Below are 25,571 nucleotides of genomic sequence, written 5' to 3'. Positions count from 1 at the left end.
GAAAGGGGCGGAGGTCGGGGGGTAGAGGGCCACAAACGGGGTACCGTTTTATAGTTTACATCGAATACGTGCCCTTCCTCCACAGGGCCTCGCGGGACCAGCTACTTTTACACATACCCTTTCCTTTTCCAACCCTCGCAAAAACCATTCCCTTTCCCCTCGCCAACCATCCCCTTACCCCGTCAACCTGTCTCTGCGTCGCTGCATGTTTACCCCCGCGATATATATGAACTAATATCACGTGGCACGTGATGCCAACGCAGCGGCACTCGTGTGCACCACCCGCACACCCCTTCACCTTTCTCTATTGTGAATTTTTGAGCGTCGAAGACGCCTCGTGCGGTTGCCTCCGTGTGGTTATTCTCTGGCTATGTGATTGTCTCCGTGATAAATAGTTGGAGAATATGATAGGAGAAAGAAGCTATCGGGAGATGTGTTTAAACTATTTGCTGGATGTATTTAATTATGACGTGATGTTATTTGCGTGCGATTTAAATTGCAACGTGTATAAATTTGAAAATTTAATTTCGACGGTGTAATGTTATTAGGTTGTCCGAAAAGTTTCTTTCGTTTCATAAGGTGATAATAGATGAATAACAACTTCTGTTTTATATTATTTTATTGAATTAGGTATGATTCGTTATACTTCTATTGTTACGTTCGTGCATAATTCAATAAACTAATGTAAAACAAAAAATATTGTGCGTCTATTATTTCCTTATAAAACGAAAGAAACTTTCCGGACAACCTAATACGTTAGTCTCTTATGTTGAAGATAAACCTAAACTATACTTGATGACAAAAATTATCGGCATGCCGTTGTATCTGTTATACCATTTGGATACGTACTAATTCAATAGGTTCAGGTTTATTGAATTTGCTTATTATGTAGAGGTACTTTCGTACTTTTACCAAGATTTGGTACTATGAAATAAAGTGTGCAGGTTATCAAGAAAACGCTCCTATACGTGCCAATAATTTCTCTAGCCACTGTACGTTAATCTCTTAATCCACGGTCGAGGTATTTCATATCTTTCGATTTTGATTTATGGATTATGCGCTGGACCAGACATCTGGCATTAATGGAAATATACGTGGAATGTCTTCGTATCCTGTCTGTGTCTGTAAAAGGATTAAACGTACAAAAATAGATGGCTAATGGTGCAAGTTGACGTTTTCTTTGGATAAAGAAAACCGCTACTCTCCTTGCAGCTCTGGAAACTTATCATCCCATCGTGCATTGCTTACAACCGAAATAATGTCGGTGCACTTTGAAAGTCAGCAAGGGCGAAGGAACAACGATAGAACAGAGTAGGGGAAAGGTAAAAGAATCTCTCTCTCTCTCTCTCTCGAGAAAGAGAAGATAGAATAAGGGTGAAGGAGGATGGAATAGGGGGAGGAGAGTAGAAAGGACGGGGGCGAGAATATTGGTCGACTTGTAATACCGAGAGTGAAGGAGGCAGGGACCCGACGAATATTAAATATATTATTACATTCATTCTCATTTCCCTTTTAACCCAGGCATACCACCCCTTATAGCAACGTCTTCGAGTTTACCGCGCGCGCAAACAAGCCACGATGTAATTGCATTTGAAAAGATCCACAAGCGGATCGTTGCAACAATGGAAAATTCGTAGATAAATCTTAGGTTTTTGACGAGACGAAGCTCGGCTTGTAAGCGGCGGTTAATATGTTTCGACAGAAAAAGTCTTACAGGGTGGTAGATGAAGCGAGGAACGCTTGAAATATGAATAGGTACGTCTGTTGCAGCCGAGTCGTAAAAGCGAGATTGTTGCTGGTCATATTTTAGACGCTGAATGTTCCGTTTATGGCTCTATGCCGCGGAGCACGTTGTTTGGCGGTCTGTTCAAAATTTAAAACTACTTAGTAGATTCGTAAGAAAAAGGAAACGCTGACGGGATTGAAAATCGCTAAAGAAAGGTAACACAAAAACGACCTAACATTAGAAATTTAAGGTAAGTTGGAGAATGAAAAAAAGATTTCATATTACATACAATGTGTAAAAGCTGTTCGTTTCGAATGTCCAAACATGGTAAGTACTGTACGAATAAAAGCTATAATACAACATTAAAACGACCATTGGCTCTATCACCGTGCAACAGAGAAGATGAAAACGCAGCGGAAACGACAGCGGCAAGAGAGGTATGACGCGCTCGAGTGGAGCGTGTGTTCGGCGCAAACACATAATCGAGGGTATTAAACGTAATTAACTACCCCTTTAAGCATGCAGCGCAGATACACGAACGAAGAGGGTCCATCGATATATCGATCGATCCGGACTCACGCGAGTACGTAGACGGTAAATGTGTATCGAGGCTCTTTCCATTAGCGTGCCAGCGCCACGGTATCGTCTCTCTTTTACCTTTACCCACCGCAGTACCCTTTGTTTTCTCTCATGGGAAATACATCCTCTCCTTTCTAATTGTTTTGCCTCTTCCTATCGATCTAGACCCCATAGAACGAAGGTTACTCACCGATCTTTGACGAAGCTCTCTAACTCTCCTGCTTCGTAACGCTTCCTCTCCAACTGAAACGAAACAATGGATGGTTTAGAAACGTTTGTTAGAGAAATTATCGATCCTAAGTTATCGGTAGATCAGGTTTGCTAATTTCATTGTATTGCCATGCACGTAAAAGGATTACGGAATCATATGGTTACATAAGAGTGAAATTTCTTCCTACAAAGTTTTATTTTTGGCTGTTGAGAATTGTCGATCTTAATCGCCGACATAAATATATAAGAACACTTAGATTACACTTAGAATTGATATTAAAATAGTTTCAGATTTATTTAATATGCGATTTACAAGATATTCGTCGATGAACATTTGCACGCGTCTCAGCGCTCTCTTTGTCTCACCATCTTCTTTACCACATTACCAACGGAACAGTTGCATTCGTTTGTTTTACGAGACGCTGTGTGTTTTACACACACTCATACTCATATATGTGTGTCACTACTACGCGGCTAACCTAGTGTAGCACACAAAATTACACATATCTCAATATTGGGAAAGCAAAAAATTTTATTCGACCCTCCATTTTCGATTGTACTAGGTTTACTATGTTTACTGCAGCAAGTACTAGCAACATACTGGCAACATTCGTGCTTGAAGTACGAAAAAAGAAATTTATAATAACATGATAGTTTCAAGAATGCGATAACGAAGTACATAGTAAATTCGCGAGTAATTTTTGTTGATATTTAGAAACTCTTTCCAATGATCAAGAGGAATCAGAAGGATATGTATTACAGAGAAAGTGTAGATTAGAAAAGTCATAAGTAGCACCGCTATTTGCATAGTCAAATATGGTCACAAGTGTCTTCCGTATCACGACACTCTCGACTGGTACGAGCCATCGTGCATTTTAGAAGCACGCAATCGAAGCAACGCGGTATCGAAGCGCCTTGTTTACGGGCAAGCAATCAGCTTAAGAGGAAAGCGTGCTCGAACGAGGAACCAGTGCCTGAACAAATGTCAGCCGGTACAACCGACTAATGTCTAGGAGTGGCGTTATGGTAAACGATTGGTCAGTGCTCCTTCCGTTCTATCTTTCTTATAAGATATATAGAACGATTATAAGATAGAATATTCGAAGACAAGTAAATGACGAATTTGTATTGCAGGGAAATAGTTTCATGTTGTTAAAATTCGAATCGCTTGAACTCCGACAAGTTGACTAATCTGTGAACGAAGCTTAGATGCGGAAAAAGTTAGAATTATCGTATCGAGTACGAGTGATAGTCGTTAGCGATGATTTAGGTGGCGTGGAAAAAGGACAAAGCTATCACGTGGCAGATGTTCGTTGCAGAAGAAACGTGGCGTAAATTTCAGCCGTGTGCCGTAGAACAGAAATTGTCCATGGAAAATTGGCTGGCCATATCGAGATTGTTCGACACTCTTAATGAAGTGCTGCGGCGCAAATCAGTTAGTCGACCAACAAGGAGAAAATTTCGCTTATTATCAACGATGTCGTAAACTCGCGACTCGCGAACGTACGATGCATTCCGACCACATTCTCCATGCATTTTTCCAGCTTATAATTGGACACCGTGTATAATCGAGAGAAATGAATATTTTCCTTTATTCCAAGAAAATCTCTCGGTTAATTGACACGTGCGTGAAACGTGAAATTGCCAATCAATAACAAGCCGTATTATCGTTAGTGGGAGATTGTCGATAGAACTTAGGGTTAGTTTCTATGAGCTTCATTTATGGCACGGACCCCTATTTGTCTTATGAATTGTATATCAAGACTTACCGGTTTCAGTGTTCAAAGGTACATTAATATTACTGTCGTTTATTCGGTTTATCTATATAAGAGTCGTTTCAAAGGCATATTGATCAATTCAGTAAATTGAAAAGCAGAGAAACGCGATGCTGTTGCAAACATTATTTTTTAAGCGATTACTTATGTCATTTCTTTGCGGTAAATGAAATTTTTAAATAATCATTTATTTCTTCAGAATGGAACGGTAGTCGTGTTCTTGCGTAATGAAATTAAGAAATTGATAGAGTCGTAGAATTGTTAATACGAGGCAGTAGGTTTAAAACGAACATTGTTCCGAAGAAATTAAAAATAGTTTAAATAATTACGTCTATTCTAATCAACGAAAAGTTCTTGAGACAATTTAACAAATTCACTACGTTGCTGTTATACGTGTAAGAAGATAAAACGATCTAAACGTCTAAGATGATCCTTTGATCATAAAAATTCGCTTTTTTCGCGAGTCCTCATTCGCGTGTCCAACGAGCCGTCAGAATCCCGCCAAAATTTTTCAGGCTTGAACACGACGTTCACTACTCGATCGGGGCAGCGTTCAACCAATTTTCATCGCGATTTCCGCCGTGTCGCGTCCCGTACTTCCGTTACGCGCGCCGCTCGCTCCTAGTCGCGCAAGGGAAATTGCAGGGGAAATTCGAAAGTTCGCGCGATACCCTATGAATTCCAATAGACCTTGCAGCTTCTCTCAATCGGTTGGAAGTTGTGGGTCCTTATCAAATTCGTGCTAATAAAAGCGAATTTTTCAAGCGTGTTGGCTCGTACGACCCTCGAAATATCGAGAGGCAATGATCAATTTATTAACGCCATCAATTAGTAAATCGTTGGACAAAAGGGCTATAGGTCGCATTGTTAAAATGAAATTTCACTCTCGGTCTCCTTATCATTTTCCTCGAAGTTGCATAAATAGTTTTACGATCACTTTTCAAATGCCTAAACAATAATATTAACAATATTTAACAATTAAACCTATGAAAAGATCGCAAACATGGCGTGAAAGAAACGCAAATTTCGAAACTGGAAACGAACGAACGACAAAACAGATAAATTCCATTTTTTCCACTCGCCAGTGTCGCTTTCAACAACGTTGAATCACGGATACGTGAAAAACAGTAGATCACGCGTGGAAACGTCAACGAGGGATGACTGGTAATACGGTGTAATGTGCGCAAATACAATTATTCCTTCTATCCGTTGCGGAAATATTATATTTAAATATATTACAATATATCGTGACGCGGCAGTCACGATCCGTTCCGCTTTGTTGACTTCCCGCGCGCAGTATAAATCAGCCTTCATCCGACGTTTCACGATCGAGCGCTCTGGTCCTCTTCTATCCTGGGCGCTCGCTTTTTCTCAGAGTATACTCGTATAAAAAAATACAAATACACGTATATAATAAAACAACGGGTAGACGAAAAAAAAAAAACAAAAAACAAACAGAATATCTTACGCGCGTCATTGTTCGCGGGAGCCCTGGATACGGCGAAAACGTATTTCACTCGAGTTTTATAAAACGTAATTCCGAATGTATCGGACAGGAGACAGAGGATGGATTTCGTAGCAGAAGCATCCAGAAAATATGTGTCACGGCTTTTGACACTTTACATATATTCTCCTCTTTTTGGTCAATAGAACAGAATTCAGCTGGATCATGATGTTTCAAGTTGAGCTCGCGTTCCGTAATTTTTATTTTTTATACCTATAGGTTCGAGAGAGAATGATCGAATTTGACGGAGAACGAATCAAAAAGTCAGTGAAAATCTGCATCTTTCGTTCGTCCAATTTTATTTAATTATCAAAGAAGATGTCTTGTTGTATTATTCATCGTTAAACAGACGTTGTAAATTTTTGTATTAATTAGAATTGTAACTTGATCGAAGGTTCAAAGTAATGAAGTAAATGTCGGTCGCAAAGATTACTTCGTCGATTAAAAATCGAGAACGGCAAAAGGGATCTGAAGAATGAAACTGACACAGGAGTAGCTTTATTTCTGTGAATCGTAAATAGAAATGGGCTTGAAATGGGAGTAAATCGATCTACTCTAGTTCAACCGAAAAATCTACATTCGAGTTTCCACCGAAATCTAACGGACAGATCTACGGTTTCGAAGTGCGGAGGAATGAACCGTGGCGAAAGAGAAGAAAATTCGAACACTGGTGAGTCGTTGCTCGCCGTTCTCCTTCGGCTGTGTCTATCCTCAAAAACAAGAAGCTCGAATGAAAAGCTGAGAATGGATGGGAAAAACAGGCCTTCGAGTCTGCCGGTTGTAAACGCAATCGTAAACCACTGTATCTTTCAATGATTTCGCTTTGCTTTTCGATTGGCGCGAAACGTGCGCGCTTGATTTCGCGCCGGCGGATATCCCGGCTGAAATCCGATAAACCGCAAAAGGCTATTTGTTAGAATGAAAAAATCACTTCCTCGTGCCCGGCCGCTGATAAACCCCGACGGATCGTATCACAAGCCGCGATACGTCAAAACAGAAATGGCGTGAATTCAATATCCCGATTTCGAACTCCGCCGACATATGCGCCTGGCCGCCCACCACCGGCACAAAGACACCGTTCTCTGCTCCCTCGATCATGCGTTCACCATCTCGTTTCACCTATGCTTCATTCTCTCTCTCTCTCTCTCTCTCTCTCTCTCTCTTATATTTACCAAACGTTCTCCATCGCTGTTGCCCCATCATTCACCATCGCCAGTTCGTACCATGATTCTCTGATGTGTTACCAAACTCGAACGGTTAAGCGAGGATCGTTTCGATTTCTAGTGAATAGGTGAGGTGGTTGTGAGTATAGAGAAAGTGGAGTATTTACTTCGTGAATTTTGTCTAGCTTCAACGAATAAAAGTGAGGCTTGTGGAAGCATTAGGACGGCAGAAAGATATTTGTAAGATATGCAGACAATTAAGACATTCGAGATGAGCGTAGTTGAAGAAGACTGTCCTCTATAGTTGAGTGATTTCTATGTTAATCGTTTCATTATCGAGAGGTGAAAGGTGCTATGAACAACCATGTATTTCTTGCTTTAAAATTTACCATACGTAAAGTATATATTGACTAATATATAGATGACAACGTATTGTCGGAAAAGTTTCTTTCGTTTTATGAGGAAATAATAGACGCACAATGTTTTTTGTTTTATATTATTTCGTCGAATTACGTACGATCCATTTTCTTCTGTTGAGATAGACACCGCGACATTTCACAGACTTGGTTTCTCGTTTGTATGAAGCTGCTTTGTCGTAAAAAACACGTTTGCGAAAGAAAGATACTTTCCGGAGAACCTAATACAAAATCCACGTAAACCAATATTTTTAAAAAAATGTTATGGTACTATTATTGCACTGTATTCTCGTTTTAATCCACATTGAAATGATCGATAGAGGGAACGACAAATGCCTGGTAAAATTAGGGAGAATTGTTCGAATATAAATGTTGAATGGAATACTAATCGCCCGCTAGAAAAACAATCAGATTTAAGGAATCTCGTCGATCGACGATTAGAATATTTCTCAATAACCAAATGATTCGTGCATGAAATTTCAATGGAATCTCGCATGTTCCTCTTCCTTTTTTGTACCATTTTATCGTCGATCCAAGGACAACTGAGTTGAAGTTCTTCCGTTGGTAGTTCGAATACAAATGTAGAACATCGACCAAAATCGAGATCCACGTCGATAGCCGCGAAAGATCTATATCTGACAGCGGATAGAACGGATCGAGAGGGATGATCGATCATCGGGCGAGACGCGCGACAACTCGGCCTGCACTCCTGACAGACTGACAAGCTGACAGGGTCAAAAGTCGTGAGATTAATCGCTCGAAACGGTGAATACAAATCAGCCGTCGAATGCTCACCGCGACGCCGGAGACGCGACGAGTTTATCACTCTCGTCTCGCTCTTTCGTGTTCGTCGATCACCGATGAGTGTGCTCCTATGATACAACCTCATCATCGATAGAATAACTGTATGTGTAAATGTTTTATCGTATCCAAAAGAGAGGAGTGAATTCAAAATTACTTCAGTTAATTCCTTCACTCGATTTACTCTGTTGGAAAGTAAGTGCACTTAACGCTTATCTTGTAATGTGAAATTGTTTCTTGGTGAAAATTATCCCTTCAAGCTTTTATCAGAAAAATAAACTTACTTACTATACATTCGAGCAGCTTGACATCACATTACCAATGTGAATCGTTTACGTTATGATCGCTTCAATTCGAACAATTTAAATAATACGAACGAGACTTTGAAACTTCTTTCCTGTAATATTCTCTACTTGACAATTTAAGCAAAACGCACGAAAGTCCTGGGCTGTTTAGATTCTTCGTTAACCTACTCGATGGTTCAGATGCAAGGAGCGATCGAGTTGGTGAATCGCATAAATCAACGGCGTCGTCTCGGCGTGGCCCTTGGTGGATCCTCGGCTTATTAGATTCTCAGATCCAGGAGCGATCTTTCTCATTGTTCCGGCACGATTATCGATCGCATTAGGCGCGCGCGCGGCCACCAATTGACGCGAGCCGCGCATAAATCTTGCCGCTATGAAGAAAGCTTCGTATATATATACATATACATACGTAGGTACGCGCATCGGTCTAATCTCGGATCGATCTTTCTCTTGTCAGAGCTGGTATGAACACAGGGCCGCTAGTTACCACCTGCCAGCCAACAATGGCCCAATTATACCGGTCGCTTGGCATCTCGCCGATAAAACTGCGACTACCGACTCGATATGAATCGTTCGCTCGCGCCGATGCACAATACGCTTACGCATACGCGATAACTAGCCGGCGGGAGGATAACGAAAACTACGCATAATGCCAAGACGCTTAGCCTTTTAGTCACGAACGATTTTCATGTTTTTCTATACAAAATCGCGGACATGATTTATTACAGTATTTATTTATTGAATAAGTAGGTTCATCATCTGCAGGCACTCTCGTATCGATAGAAAAATTTGATCGTACGAAAGAAAGGAAGATATTGGAAGAGAACATTGCAAGTCCACTTTTGTTAATTAAATTGTTAAAAAAAAAAGAAGAAGTCTTTTAATATGAAATGATCTGAATAATCTGATAGATTCAAAGATATAAGTCTGTTAAAAATAGTAAGATTTTGCTCGTTTGTGAAAGCAAGTTTTCATGATTTTTATCGAATAGATTAACTTTAGGATCTATGCGAACTAACTATGAATTACTGTGCAAGAGAGCTAGAATATTAGAAGGTAGTAATAGCGGGGGAATAGAAATAACAGGTTCGGAATTAAACTTGTCACAATGAATTTTACTATTCATACGTTGAATTTATGTACTTTTAACGCGACATCCCGTGAAACATTTTATATATATGGAATGGAGGCGACAGCTAACTGCGAAACTTGAATGGATAGATCAGGGTAAATATACATTTCATTTCAACCGTACAGGCTGATAGTTAATCGGTCGAATAGCTAATTAGATAAAAGATTAAATGTTTAACGAGTTTAATCGGTTAATCAATCTAATGGCGTGAACCAGATTAGCCGATTATTTATGAATCGGTTAAATGATCGTTCAAATGAGAGACCATTAATAATCCAAATGTTTTCTCAACTATTAGTACACCGACTGTCAGGTCGCCCGAATTTACTGTTATTTATTAATATACACTGATTACGGTCCAATTCACAGCCTTTATCTGCGACATTCTTCGATATGATAATTACACGTTATTTCGAAATAGAACAATCGTATACAGGGTGTTACGATGACAAAAATTCAAATTTTGCCAGCTTATGATGTTGATTGAGAGAACTGAGAAGAATCAAAATTTTCCGATCAATGTACAAAAAATGTAGACACGAGGCACAAGGGAGAAGAATACGGAGATGAATTTGTAATGTAAATATTCGCAAACATTCACAAGGGTTGCCAGCAAGTTCTTATCACTGGGATAACGACAACATCAGTGACGCGGTTCTCGTTCAAGTTGCAGTTTGATAACGGATGAGGGCATCCTAGCGGTCCTTTCCGGTCCTCGGTTAGAAATCCGTCACCATTCTGATAACTATGCCCGGCGCAGGCATAAACATTACTATCATAATACCAGGCACTGCTACGCGCCGCCAGAAACTCGCAGACCCCTCTTCCGCAGTTTAACCTATATATAATTTGAGTTATGCGTGTCGAGTGATTATCAACGATCTAACCGCGTCGCAAGCGATTCAGAACGATACCAAATAATACACACATACACGATAAACTGTACGTACAACTGTACCTACGACAAGGCAAGTTTTTATACCTTGATTTCAACAAATTTCATCGTACTATCTCCATTATGGGAGAAAATTACATTGAACGAAATCGTAAAACGAACGTTTCTTCTCTTCTGTATCGGCCTTAATTTCGAGCTTCCTCCTCGACGACGATTCCTATCTCTCTCTTATTTCATTTCTCTTTCTTCTCCTCTAGCCAGGAATAAGGTTGGCGAAGAAAAAATGAAGGGGAAGAGGAGCCACCCTATAAAAGGTTGTAATCATTACGCGACACTCTCCGTAATTATGTTCGTAATGATTACTCGTACAGGTTCTGCCCGGTTCACAGAGTGTTAAATAACTTGGTGCTTCGACCGCGTGCACCTTCCTTCACATCTCCCCGTGCTACCCGCTACCACCCGCTCGTCCCCAGTCGCTTTTCCCCTTAATTAAAAATCATGAATTAATCAGATCGTTAGTAATCAGGCGCTCGTCTTCTCGCGTGGACGTTCCTCCGTCTCTAAATCTCGCTCGTCTCGCCTCAAATAGACGTCGCAGTGCTTTTACGGTCCCTTTAGCCTTCCAACCCCATCGCCGCGGTGCGTTCGTTAAGGGCGGATTCATCCCCCAAATTAAATCAATTACCATACTAAGGCGGATTTTCGGAAAGCTCGCTCCCTGGCTTCCACCCCCGGCTTTCATTTTAACGCGCCGCCTTTCGACGAGCTTGTCTCATACACCCTTTCCGTCCCCCGCCGCTATGCCACCCCGTACTCCTCACCCTTGTACCTCAAAAATAAACTTCGAGCCGTGACGAGCCGCGCTCGCGCGATAATGGATAATGCTTCGAAAGTGGAGGAGTGAGAGATCGATTTAGTACGGATAGGTACGTAACGATTCGGATAGATCTGTTGCATTTTAGAAAATAAATGCAGAATTTCATGCAACCAATTTCTTCTTTTTATACAATCAGTTCTTTCCTTTTGCGAGTCTTTAACTGTAAACGTGATATTTAAGATGATATTCTTGTAAACGTGCTACGTACATGTGTCACCAAACTTTAAGTACTTTAAAGCTTCTTGTCATTACACGTAATCGTCATACGTTAATGATGTCCACGAACGTTTCACCACGAAGCAAATATACATATAGTTACATATATGTATACAGGGTGGTTGATAACTGGTGGTACAGGCGGAAAGGGGGTGATTCTACGCGAAAAAAGAAGTCGAAAATATAGAATAAAAATTTTTCGTTTGACGCTTTGTTTTCGAGAAAATCGACTTTGAATGTTCGCTCGGTACGCGTGCACTTTATCGCGTCTCGTTATAACTGATCTCATTGTAGATTCTTAAAAAAATTAAAAAAAAAATTTTTTATTCCATATTTTCGACTTCTTTTTTCGCCTAGAATCACCCCAAAGGGGGTGATTCTAGGCGAAAAAAGAAGTCGAAAATATAGAATAAAAATTTTTCGTTTGACGCTTTGTTTTCGAGAAAATCGACTTTGAATGTTCGCTCGGTACGCGTGCACTTTATCGCGTCTCGTTATAACTGATCTCATTGTAGATTCTTAAAAAAATTAAAAAAAAAATTTTTTATTCCATATTTTCGACTTCTTTTTTCGCGTAGAATCACCCTCTTCCCGCTTGTACCACCAGTTACCAACCACCCTGTATATAAAAGTGTGTGTAATGATCGCTTAATGTGAGATACGTGTGTAACGACTGTAAGTCGATAGGTACGAGTATGTGAATGTAAGTCACACGTTGTGGATGAACAATGTTAGAAAACTTGTGAATGAATGACAGAAGATTGGAGTAGGATCTATACGAAAACCGATTCGATTCGTACGTGTTAGATTAATGACAACGTAATTTTGATACAAGACAGACTTCTCTGATGTTGAACGCGAGCCTTCGCTAAACGGAAAATCAAGTTCACTAAATAACATTTCTCTGCTGTTTTCAATTCGCCATGCAAAATAAAAAGGATAAATAATGCTACATTGGAAAGAGTACACGCTGAAACACCTGAAAGTAGTCAAGATATCCCAAAAGGAGACGGTTGATAGATCTTGCGGCAAATAGGACGACATTGGGGGCGCCAGAACGCAGTTGGAGCAAGCGGTAGGAAGAAGAGGACCGTGAAAGTTGGGTGAGCAGGGGTAGGAGGCAGTAAAATCCACAAATCACCGAATAAACCAGAACAATGACGTAGCTTGGGTACGGTGATCCTAGAAAGGGGTGGAACGAGGGGGTTGCGGAGTACGGTAGTCGGTGGCAGGGAAGAGTGGTAGGAGGAGAGACGACTGGTTACCAGGAACGTACGGGAACGTGTAGAGCGGGAGGGCCGTTGAGGACCACTATACAACGAAACGCGTACCCGGTTGACGATAAATTTGTCCGCGGAGTCAATAACAGAGGCTGTTTCTGTGATTTAATGATATCTGCCTCCGCGTCCACCGTTCATAGCTGACTGTTTGCCTGTTTTCACTTTTCTGTTTGAAAAGGCGACGAACGCGTCGAACTTCCAGCGCGTTTCCTTTTTTAAGGATCTACGAAAGTACTTCGTAGTTAGACGGTTCAATTAGCAAACTTTTCCAGGTGTTTCATTATTTATTTCTATTAATTTCGAAAAACAGAAGAGTATATTAGAAATTATTGAATATTGAAATTTGGAATTGTCAATCGGTTTGGAATGACAAATACAAAGAGGTTTTGTGGTTGGTTAATTCAATTGGCAGAATTTTTCTATACGATATACGCTCTTTTCGTATTTCTCTTTTTTTTTTTTTTTTTTTTTAAGGAAATGGTATTAGAACTTATTGTATCGAGTTTTTAATTGGTTTGAAATAAAAGAAAAATTAGGTTATCATAGGAAGAAAGGAGTTTAAAAGAAAAACGGAAAGAGAACAGAAGATCTATAAAATTCGATAAGACACGTGTTCCAATTATCTAAATGTGTTCCTGTTATATCTAAAGTAATTAAACAACTTTGCCACAAGTAGAATTTTTCTTTTTTTTTTCTTTTTTTTTTTTTTTTTTTTTTTTTTTTTTAAGGAAATGGTATTAGAACTTATTGTATCGAGTTTTTAATTGGTTTGAAATAAAAGAAAAATTAGGTTATCATAGGAAGAAAGGAGTTTAAAAGAAAAACGGAAAGAGAACAGAAGATCTATAAAATTCGATAAGACACGTGTTCCAATTATCTAAATGTGTTCCTGTTATATCTAAAGTAATTAAACAACTTTGCCACAAGTAGAAAAAAAGTCAACCGATAGTAGTACGATTTTTGTCGCGGCTTTCAAGCAACTTCGGTTTGTAACCACGTAAAGCTCGAGCGCTCGTGCATTGTTCACGATTACGCGACTTAATTAATCACGGTCTAGGTCAGAGAACGAGTTAAATATCGCCGGATTTTTCGAATTTCGCCTCATTATTTATTTTCATACACGGAAGAGGCAGAGGCATAACAACCGCGTTACCAGCGATACTGGTGTTTTATTTCGTTACATATTATTCGGGACCGGTCGGCAATTTAATCAGCCGCAGAAAAGTTTAATAAACGAACCCATGAACTGCGCCCTTTGAATTTCATTTAAGCTTCGTCCAACTTAAATCAATTCCGATAAAAGGTTTTGTTGTCAGAGTCGATTCGCCGCCCGGTGGGTGTAAGAATCGGCCGAAATGAAAATGTTTGAAATGATCGCGAATGAGCGCGCTCACTCGCCCACGTATATTGTTCCTTTTTTTTCCTTTTTTTACGACCGGTGAATTTCAAAGCTGCCGCGGTAATTAAAACGATATTTAATTAAAGAGCGATGCTTAAAAATACATGCGCGCGATTTTGATATCTCGCATCCGACCGGCTATAATAAACTCGTTATTTTTCGTTGCGCTGCTGTACAAAACCAACCCCATCCTCCCTTCCCGCTACCTCGCTCGCAAATCGAACGTTCGACCAGTTGAAACGGGAAGAATCAACATCGTTCGACGAGGTAACGCGCGAGCTGTCCGGTTTTTCGCGGAAAACAGCTTACGCCTGGCGAAAAAATGCTACAGGTTCGAAGGCAGAGCACTGGTAAAGAGTACCAAGCGAAAGACAATGGTCGAACCGAGTTCGTCCATCTCTCCTGTTCGCTCACCTGTCTCTCACCCTTCGACAACCCCTTCCCACTGTTCATTCCTGTCCGCCAGTTCACAGTTCACCCGTCTACCTCGTCTAGAACGATTAGGATCATCCGGGAAGACGATCACGACGGTTTCGTGTGGACTTACGAGTACGGGCGACGTGAAAGTTCATTAGAGGCAGCCCTGATGGACACGTGCATTAATCAAGATTTTAATTACCACCGCGTGTAACTGCGCGCTTGGCTAAAAACTAAACATACCTCCACCTCCTCTTTCCCCGTACGCTACCTACTCTAACTCCTGCTTATAACGGAGCCCGGGCTCGTAGCTAGAGCTAGAGCCAGCTCTAATTAGAGCTCTTCTCGAGGCTCGAAGATTAAAAGCCAGGCCTAAGTGCCGGCACGATGCGCGAGCTTCCTCCCTTCCTCTCGTTTTTCCCTCTCTCCCTTATACACCAGTCGCGTTCTTCACCCCTCTTCCGTCCTTCTCCACGCTCTTCTTTCCTTCTTTCCTCCCTTTCGCTTCTTTTTCTCTTTCCCTTTTTCTCCTTTTCCAACTTTACCATCACGTTCCTTTTTCTATACTATCCGTTTCTTCCTCCAACCACCTACCACCTTTCTCCCACTGTCTTTGTCCCTCGTGTTTCCTCCCCCAATCCATCCACGCGTCCCTCATCTGGTTTCAACTCGCTCTCTCCTGCTCTCTGCCGCGCTGTTTCGTTCCGTTTAATAGCGATCGACCATTCGCGAAATGCGCGAAGCGGAATCTCATGGGTAAAAGGGTAAAAAAAAAAGAGAAGAAAGAAAGAAAGAATGAGGGAAAGCAAAGGAGGGAAAAAAGAAGAAAGGGGAGGAGGGAAAACAGAGAAACGAGGGACAGGTTCTCGGAAACCTCGAACGAGATGGCTTGATAATTGAGCGTTCGTCTCATCGATGAGAGCGTTGTCTTTCCACGTAGGCTGCTCCCTCACCTTTGTCCTCGTGTAGTGTTCGCCGGGTTTCCGATTCCGTGGCCGCCGCTCCGCTTCGCCGGCGGAATTTATTTTAATTAAAAGGGGTAGCCCGCCCAGCCAACGTCCCCGTGCCTGGGATTCTCGTTTTCGTGAACGACTCGGTTCGACCGTATGTTAAGATTTTCTTCGAGAAGCGAACGAAGAACAGACATAGGAAGAGTGCGAATAAAGTTCATCGGTCCATCGAAAATTACTGAATCTATCAAAGTCAATGAAGGAGAGTGAAAAAGTAGAATGTGCTCGCGTCTAGGATTCTCATATTCATAAACAATTCGAGTATCGCTATAATAACCACACCTTACGTATGTTAAGGTTTTCTTCTTTAAGAAAACGAAGAAGCGGAACGAGAATAGTTGCAGAAAAATTCGTCGATCAGTTGAAAAACGTAGAATGTTTGGAAGAGACCGTGAAAATGCAAAGTGTGCTCGTATCTATGATTCTCGTTTCCGTAAACGGTTCGGTATCGCTCGGATCGACTCTGTATCAAAGTTTTCTTTTCTAAGTAAACGAAGAAGGGGAACGAAAGCAGCGTCAAAAAATGTATCGACCTATCAAAGGGTAAGGAATCTTTCGAAGATGCCATAGAAAAAAAAAGTGAAACTTTAACGGTGAAACGTTTGAATGGTAAATTTTTGTGAAAATCGAGTTCGAATGAAAATAGAGGCGAGCGAGTGCCCTCAAAGACCATTCGTCGGCCATGCGGGCCTTTCGCAGACGTTCGAACCTCGTTTGACTTTCACTCGAGAAGACGCTAAAAGGTTCCATGGTATATCAAGGAGATTTTGCTTTTAGCACATTCACGATAAAACGCGTCCCGCAGCTGCGACTCCCGTTTTCTTCGACGGCCTCTTCGACCTGTCGACGCTAACGTTGATCGACGTCCATCGGTAATAGCGATCGACGATCTTTGTCCTATTCGTTATACCGTTTGAGGTTCTAACGTGTTGTTTCTTGGTAGGTAAATGACCGGTTGATGGATAAACTCCTTATACGTTTATTTATCAGTCGAATTAGTTTCTCGTGACAACTGTTTCACAAAGGACTATAAAAATGGACGCATTAAATGATGAACATGTGCGTGTACCAGTCAGACTACAAAATCATCGAAGAAAGGCAGAATGAGAGAAAAGATTTGGATGAAGGACAATATCGTTTCTTAAATAAAAATAAAGTAGAAAAATGCTGTAATAAAAATGTGAAACAAACGACATTCTTTAAAGAACTTCAACGAGAAAGAATGGTAGTTGAATATCACTGTATTTATCCTCTGATATGGTCGTACTCGAAAAACAGACTCCACTTTCCATTTTTTCAAATGAAGCAAGACAAGCCAACAAGTTTTTAACGAACCTACTAACCAGCTTGTTGACTGCATTAAAATACGTCGTCAAGTATTTGGTTAATTCCAGAGACTGGTCTGTGCAAATGACGTAGAACGATTATTCGGCACGGCGTAACAACGCTACGAGCATAGTTTATCCATGGAGACGATATACGACAGTGAAAATCAGGCCAACGTTGATTCTGGATGCGAAGCCGGTTATTTTTAACCTGGAAAATCGTTTCATACGGCGAGAGACACACGTGGCTGGCCAATGGATTTCACGGCAGGGTCCGTTTGTCCCTCGGCACGGTTATGGCGCCAAGTTCGCGATAATTTAATTCACGAAGGTTTGGAAAAGCAATTAATGAACATGAAGTAATTACGGCCGCGCGCGCTTTAATCTTTCCGTCTTTCCGTTTCGGTAACGGCTTTCTATAATTCAGACATATCTCATTAAAAGTTGTGCGCGTTTCGCGCGACCAAAATAAACGTCAACAAGCAACTTCCTAGCTCTAATTACCGCGCAATTCAAGTGATTTTCCCTGTACGTTTGTTTTAATATCAAAGCGTCACGGCATCACGGGACAATCAGCCTACTTTCTTCCTGTTCAAAACTGTGCTTTTTATATTTCGATCTTAGATCCGAGTACATACGCGAATGTGCACCGTTGGAAGAAAAAATTTTGGGGCGGAAATTTGCATAGTTTGAAGATTTTTGTTCGAAAAATCCCTAATTGAAGAGCAATTGAGTTATGTATCTCGTAAAAGTTTCATTTATCTAATAAATATAAGAGCTACCCTAATTATCAATTCAAACGTTACTGACATTAAGGTAGAGCTAAATTTCAACGAAAAACACCATTTTATCTTATATTCCCTTGTTTAAATCCGACAAGCTGCAAAAGCTTCACAATTATATGTATCATCGGCAGGTACGCAGAAAAATACAAGGAAAGAACAGCAACACATCCAAACCAGCTGGCGGCTGAAGCGAGCAAAACTCTCATAGAAAGGAGACTAAAAAGAAAACACCCCATTGACCTCATTAAAGAAATAAAATAGTCAGAATCGAAGATGGTATCCCGATGAGGGTAGCCATCCACACGTTATTTAGCAATTAAGTTAGAAAAATTTATCAAATGTCCAGCTGGACAAATTGTAAAGTACAAATTAAATAATAAAAAAAATTATATCTATAATTTTCTAATCGCGGATGATTTATATCCATTGAATTATATTCACTCGAAGGGAAGAAAATGTCGAACGTATCGTATGAAAATTGTATTCCCCATATTTGTTAGCGAAACGCTTTCAAATTTCAGATCTTTACCTCCTTTCTTCGTTAAAGAATTATTTTGATCGCTTCACGGAGATCCACTAAACAGTATGTATACTCGTGACGAGAGATATCTCGTATATTTATCTGAGGTTTATTTAGGTACACAGTGAGATCACGTTGAGGTATTTATCGTCGCGGCAACGATTCCCATAATTTTCCGCGACACTTTTCTCGTTGCCCGGGTGAAATCTGAAATTTCACTTTGCCGGTTAACTTTCGCAATTTACGGACCGGCTCGTTTCCTTCCCCTCGTCTCCGAATGAACAATTTGCGGCCGCGTTACGCAAACACGCGTCTAATAAAGAGGAGAGAGAGAAAAAAGAAGAAAGAAATAGAAAGAAGGAACAGAAAAGGAGTAACAGCGAAAAAAGAAAAGGGAGAACAGAATTGAATATAGAATGGAGAAAAAGAGTAAGGGAAATCGGTTAAACATATAGATCCGTTGGTTCGTAACACAGTATTAATTCGTTAAGATTATACACGGTATATATACGTATATTGGGGAAATAGCCGCGAAACAACTTTATGTAAATTCCTCGTAAACAATCCCCGCGAGTTAAACCGCGGGCACGAAATTAAAGGTTCGCCGGGGCTTTTTAATTTTCAAATGGCTAGCTTAGATAGAATGCAAATATGACAGCTGAACATAAAGTTTAATTACGTGCTAGTGATAAAGCCGGGGCCGGGTACCGGGCAGGCCAGCGACGCAATTAAAAAATATTAAACCGGGCCATCTCTCTCCCATATAGCCGTCTATCTCCGGGGTTTATTCTATGGGCTTTTTTGAGTGGAAAATAATCGCTAAAATGGCTTTTGCCAACTAACTCGCGAGCAAATATTGCGAGTATGCGAGAGGGAACACAGATTAATTATCCGATTCATTGCGTTCGACGGCGTGGCTGTTTGTAACACTCGGGCTTGGTCATGGACAGTGCTTCCATGCTCGATGTTAAAAAGTGATACAATAAAAAAAGAAGAACGAGGAGGAAAAAGGTAAAAAAAGAGGTTGTATGTATATTATATGTAGAAATTAATTCGATGCTTTTACTTGTTAAAATAATTACAAATCCATTTTATATTTCGTCGTTTATACAGCATTTTCGGACTTTGAAGTAAGAATTCATAATATATTAAATAAAACTAAGAATTTACCAAAGAAAGAAGACGACGAACTAATTTCTACGTCGAATGAAAGTAAACCAACGATAAAACCAAGAAGGAAGATAAGATGAAGGAAGAATAGAGCTGTTTGAAAAATCGTCACAACAAATGTTGAAATTAATTAATTTTCAAGCCTTTTCGAGTCCTTTTTCGTGGCGCTTCCCAGTTAATTCCATTTAATGGCCATAATGAAGGGAGGTGAAGATTCTTAAAGAGAAGGACAAATTCTACCGTTAATTAACGATGTTTCAACTTTCTAGTTATTTTTTCTCGTAGATATTTTTAAGTTTCGAAATACGTAGAAGCGGCGTTGAGCATCGTAAAAAAAATTGTCAAGCGGAAACAATGACAAGCGCGGCCACGATCGATTTATTTCAGAGCCAACCCCTGTCACAATCCTCAATTAGTTCTACAAATGTTTTCTCGTTAACCCTCCACACGGTATCGTCGCTATTGAAATACGACATATCAATGCGTTCGGCTAAAAGCCTGCCGATATATCACCACTCGATAATCTTTCATTGACAAATTACGCTTAATGGCATGAAACATTACACGCACCAGTTAGTTTATCGCTGGACCGGCTGACGCTCATGAAATCGCGCCGATTTTTCACACGATTCGCCAACTTTGATGCACAAGATTGATACAAACCAAAATTGCCACAACTAGTTGTTTCATCCTGATTCGTTATTGTGATTTGCGCCGTTTTCTCTGTGATTCTAAGCTACGCTGTTATAGACAAAGGAATTTCGAAAAGCGCGTATGCATTTAATACGATTCGAGATTTTAAGCGTTCGTGTAGCAAGAATAGTTGCTGGAAACACAACGGTACCGGAAGATCAGATATCTCGTCAGTCGAAGAAGCTAATCGATGCTAATAGATTCAGCAGCGATCACGAAACCATAGTGCTTGGCCTTTTGCTCCGAATCTCTTCGCCGGATCATGGCTCGAGAATGTATCTCACAACTGACCAGACGAAAATTTAAACGGTTCGACGAAACGTGAAACGCCCCCGGCTCGACGGCTTGTTAACGCCTCTATCGTGGAATTAATCGCGCCGCGGCTTTCTTCCTTCTTGCGACTTTAATCTCCTAGCTATCCAAAATCCCAGTCTCCATGAAGATAGCAGATCAGAGCGAAATCTTTCCTTGTTTGGATCTTCGATAAAGTAATGTTATAAGTATCGCGATATTTGTACGTTAATATTCCTAGAGAAAATGATAAATGGAAGAAACTACTCTTTTTTTATTATTATTATTTAATTTGTACTTTGCAGTTTGACCAGCTGGACATTTGGTAAATTTTTTAACTTAATTGCTAAATAACATGTGGATACCATCTTCGAGTTTGACTATTTGACTTGACGAGTTTGACCGTTTGACTGTTTGATTATCATGTGGGTGGTGTGGATGTTGAGTGTATAACATGTGGGAGTTTGACTATTTTATTTGTTTAATGAGGTCAATGGGGTGTTTTCTTTTTAGTCTTCTTTCTATGAGAATTTTGCTCGCTTCAGCAACCAGCTGGTTTGGATGTGTTGCCGTTCTTTCCTTGTATTTTTCTGCGTCCCTGCCGATTTCTTCTTTGACCGTTGGTATTTTTAAGTCTGCGTATATCTTCGCTTCTGACATACCATGGAGCGTTGACTATTGTTCTCAGTATCTTCGATCGTAGCGATTCTAGTTTATTTATGTGGTTCATCGCTGCTGTCCCCCATAGTGGTATTCCATATGTCCAAATTGGTTTTATTATCGTTTTGTATATTTTTAATTTATTTTCTATGCTGAGTTTAGAATTTCCACCAGTTGACCAGTACATTTGTCTTCTTTTTATCCGCATTTTGTCTATAATTGATTTAGCACGTTGCTTTCATGTGAATTGTGTGCCTAAGTGGAGTCCTAGGTATTTAACTTGCCTTGTTTGTGTTATGTGCGTGCTACTCAGTTGGATGTTTGGTGGTTTCCGTTTTCTTAGTGCAAATGTAATATGGTTGCATTTACTGGTGTTTGCTTTTATTCGTTTATCTTGTAGTCATTTTTCTATTTTTCTGATGTGCTCTTGTAGTAATTTGACAGCTGTTTCTGAATTACTGTGCCTGACTGAAACAACTACTGAGTGGAAAAAAAAGATAACGCTGATGCAACGAAACACACGGTGATCCCATAAAACGGTCGGTAGCATACGTACAGGCTGATCACGTTGTTCGATTAAAAACAACACCAAGTGTCGCCCGTGCGAGCGGTAAATAACCTGTCGTCATTAGAGGAACCTTTCGATCTATCGAATGAAAAAGAATGGCGTCTCTTAATCGGTCATCCAATCGGTTAATGCACCGTTCGTGGTGGCGCGCACGGTAAACTAAATAAATGGTTCCGATTCTCTTTCCCGTTCTTTCCCGCGCGATACCTTTTCATTTCGTTCTTTCAAAGACACCAACCGTGATTCCATTTGAAATCAGTGAAAATACGCTTTCGCTACGGTCTCTTAGCGTGCTTTTTTTTTTATAACGTTTATTGACCAGTAGAAGAGTATTACATGTGTGTGTTGTTTACAATAAACAATGAATTTCGGTTGTGGTATAGTTTAGGCAAAAGTACCGATACGTGGCGGTACGACATAGCCATACAATGTTTTGTGTGTCGAAATTACATATTTTAGTGTTACTATTTTTAAATTAATTTAAATTTAAGTCGCTGTAGAGCGGTGCTTATATACGATATTGGTTTTTCTTCCTATCTCTGTCCTGAAAACCTGGTCGCAAAAACAGGACAGTATCTCTTGGCGTAAACTGAAAGGAATATGACCTATCGCATAAGGGAAAATATACAAATAGTGGACATATGCGTGTATAACACTTTAATAACTGATAAACTTTGCTGTTAGAATTCGTTTACGCCTCTCAATTTCGTCGAAGAGGAGAAAAATATTAGAAATGACGAGCGAAACTATAGCCACGAAAGAAAAACGAAAATAGAGTACACGCGAACTTGACCATGTTTCCCAGGTTTTTTCCTTCGTAAGTTTAACCCCTCTGCGTCCCCCCCCCCTTCCATGCCCGCTCGTCCCCACGGATTTATCTGATTCAATCTATATGCAAATCAATTATAATGGTAAATTAACGGCTGACCTAGACTGTTAGGTAGATATATCTCGGCCGACGATTATCTTGCCAGCATGTTCGTTGCTAGTTTCGCAATTATGACCCAGTCGTTGTAATGACTGTTTAGTCACCGCTAGCTCCGCGGGGCAATTTAATTATCATCGAGCTGCGAGATCAGTGGTCTCGGCCGGTGTATCGTCGTGCCAGTTCCTCGACCGGCCATGCGGGAAAGCCGATCGGTACGTGTACGAAGAAATTATGTTGTTGCCGCACCAGCAAACGGAACGTGTAATTCGACTTTATTAGTTCGCTTGGCAGAGGTTGATATCATCGGAGATATTTAACATTCGTGGGTTATTAAATCGTATCTCGAAGGAAAAGTAACGATTACAAGATTTGTAATATCGGTATTTACCTGGCAAATGGCAGGGCTTTTCGGTAATTATTAGATATCGAAAGAGAACAATCTTTGTTAACACTGGAATTCTAACGAAACAATTTGCCGAATGTAAATCGTGGAATTTGCCACATCGGCAATACGTGGTACAGATTTTCGCGAATATTAGGTATCGAAGGAGAAAAATTTCATTTAAAACAGAAAGTGGAGCGGAGCCGGCCACTTCAATTCTCGAAAAGGAATTTTCATTTTCATTCCATTGTCAATATATTGAATTTTGATTTTCCGCGAATGAAACTCTAGCCGAGTTAACCATACGTAAAACCTATTTTCAAGAATAACTGTCAGTACTATTCCCTATTACCAATCCTATACTGAAATTGTTCATCCGCCTATTAAACGTTTATCCCTCTAACTTCACATATTTTAATCCATCGGTGAGCATTCGACGCACGTAGCCTTCCGCCGGTTAAAATTACGCTCTCAATCTGCTGAAAGATTGAATGGACGTCCATTTATAGCAAATGTACCGGTACCCGGCCGTACGATAACAAACGAATTGAAGAAAGGGGGTGGTAGGAGGATGGAAGAAGTAGCGTGGAAAGAAAAGTGGCGTACATGAGCGCGATCCTATAACTACCACCTTTAGGCGTATCTTCGGCCGGGTAACAGCGAGTACAACACCAAGTCCATTCAATCTAATACTTCTACGGGTAGGACGGTGGTCCGGGGAGGGCAAGCTAGCAACAACCATTTGAACCCACACAGCCAAAGGGGTCGACACGAACGTGGTTAGGGGCAGTTTAATATCGGATAATTGAATCCGAACCTCCCACCCCCTGGCCACACGACCTCTGGCTCACTCCTGGCCACGAAGAAACGAGACAGAGACGAACGGAGAGTGGCAATGAGAGAGAAAGCGAGAGACAAAGTGGAGAGACTAGGAACGAGCGAGAAAGGGTATAGTAGACTAGAAAGCGGAGATAAAGAACGACTCGAATAAAAAGAGGAAGGGAGACGGCCAGGGCTGATAGAAATAGAAACTGGTGGACGAAGAGGATGAGGAAAGAAATCGAAATGTAGAGGAAAATAAGAAGTAGGAAGGGAAAAAGGATAACTGTGACAAGGAGTAGAGTAGCGAGTATGTGGCCAGAGTTGGTTACTACCTCTTATTGCAACTTCATCGAACGAAACAAATAGAGGAAACACAGCGTAGTTCAAAGATGGAGGAACGAAGGAAGGGCGGCCCAATTTGCAGCGAGTATTACATCGAAGATCGACCGTAAAGGATATCCAAGCATATCTTCGCGATTAATTCGAGCGAACTTTATCTTCGTACGAAAGAAAGGACGATGGATAAGCATTCCAAGCTAGGCAACGCAATCCCATTCCGGCCAATAAGAGTAAATTAAAGCCGATGTGGAGACCGGTGGGTGCTAACAATTCGAACTGTCGAGCGTTGCTCTAAATGGCCCCGATATATGTGTCTTTCCGTATCTGCGTCTCTTTTCCTCCTCGCCAGTTTTTTCTTTCGCCTTTCACGCGATATAAGTCGGAACTCGTCCGGTCCCTGGCACCCAACCCTCCACCCCTGACCCCGTCGCGGCTCTCTATACACATAGTTAAAATAGTAGCGGCCTGTGGAATGCGGGACCGCGCACAATTTATTTGGCCAACGTAAATTTTCTGCCGACGAATCCCCCTGGGAAGTTATTTAATTTCGGGGCCGATTCTCAGATCTGGAGAACCCGCTGCTGTTAACGGCTCAGACTTTTTCACCCTTTTACCTGGCCGGCGCTTCTGGAAATTTATGTCACAGCACGGTGTACCGTTCAGGAATTGTCCGGATCGTATGCCGAACTCCATTCCTTTCCCTCGTTTGCGTCCTATGGACCGATCTCCAGAGACTTTTTCGTATAATAGTTTCTCGTAATCGTCGCTGGTTTCACCCTTTCGCGACGAGAGTGAAAAACTCAAGCCACGAAATTTCGCATTACAAATGTCACATTTTAAGTATCACCATACGTAATGCAATTATCGATACTTGTATCCGATAAAATGTCGAAACGCGAGCTACCTTCGTAATAAAGAGATCATTATTTTTCAAATCGTTCGTTCTGAAAATTCTTCGCCATTCGAGTATATCGTCGATACGTTAATATCGAGTAAAGTTTAAAACAAACTGTAATATTCTCTAATCGTAAGTCGATTAAAAACGAAACGGCGTTTTCTGTCGTGCAGAAAAATGGTATATACAATTGATAAAAGCGAGATTGGACCTATCAAATTGACCATAGGCAATTATGCCCGTCGGTTGGAATGAGGATGGTAGAGAAAAGTATCGCGAGATGGGGGCGGTATCGTTGAAATGCAGTCGTCATAATGACCCCTGCGATATACACAGGATACGAGTGTATACAATGACGACGGGGATACGCGCGGAAAAAATCAGCCGGCGACTGGGATTTCGTTTAATTAATTTTTTAATTACAAACTCATCGAAATGAGTCGGCGAACAGCGACAGCGGACGACGACGGCTCGTATCGACCAATCCA

At 40.8% G+C, this 25,571-nt stretch overlaps 1 protein-coding gene across 1 annotated transcript in view; it reads right to left on the bottom strand.

Annotated features, from left to right (window-relative positions):
- Positions 1 to 25,571, bottom strand: part of LOC105681001 — a 250,790-nt gene that overhangs the window by 199,910 nt on the left and 25,309 nt on the right. Inside the window, exon 4 of the mRNA XM_033321777.1 lies at positions 2,496 to 2,548. Coding sequence (XP_033177668.1) covers positions 2,496 to 2,548 — 53 coding nt within the window. The remainder of the gene's footprint in view (positions 1 to 2,495; positions 2,549 to 25,571) is intronic.

This window comes from Bombus impatiens, unplaced genomic scaffold (assembly GCF_000188095.3).
Source record: "Bombus impatiens unplaced genomic scaffold, BIMP_2.2 scf_0491, whole genome shotgun sequence".
NCBI lineage: Eukaryota > Metazoa > Arthropoda > Insecta > Hymenoptera > Apidae > Bombus > Bombus impatiens.
The sequence above is the reverse complement of the archived record's forward strand: the minus strand, read 5'-3'. Positions and strand labels throughout refer to the sequence as shown.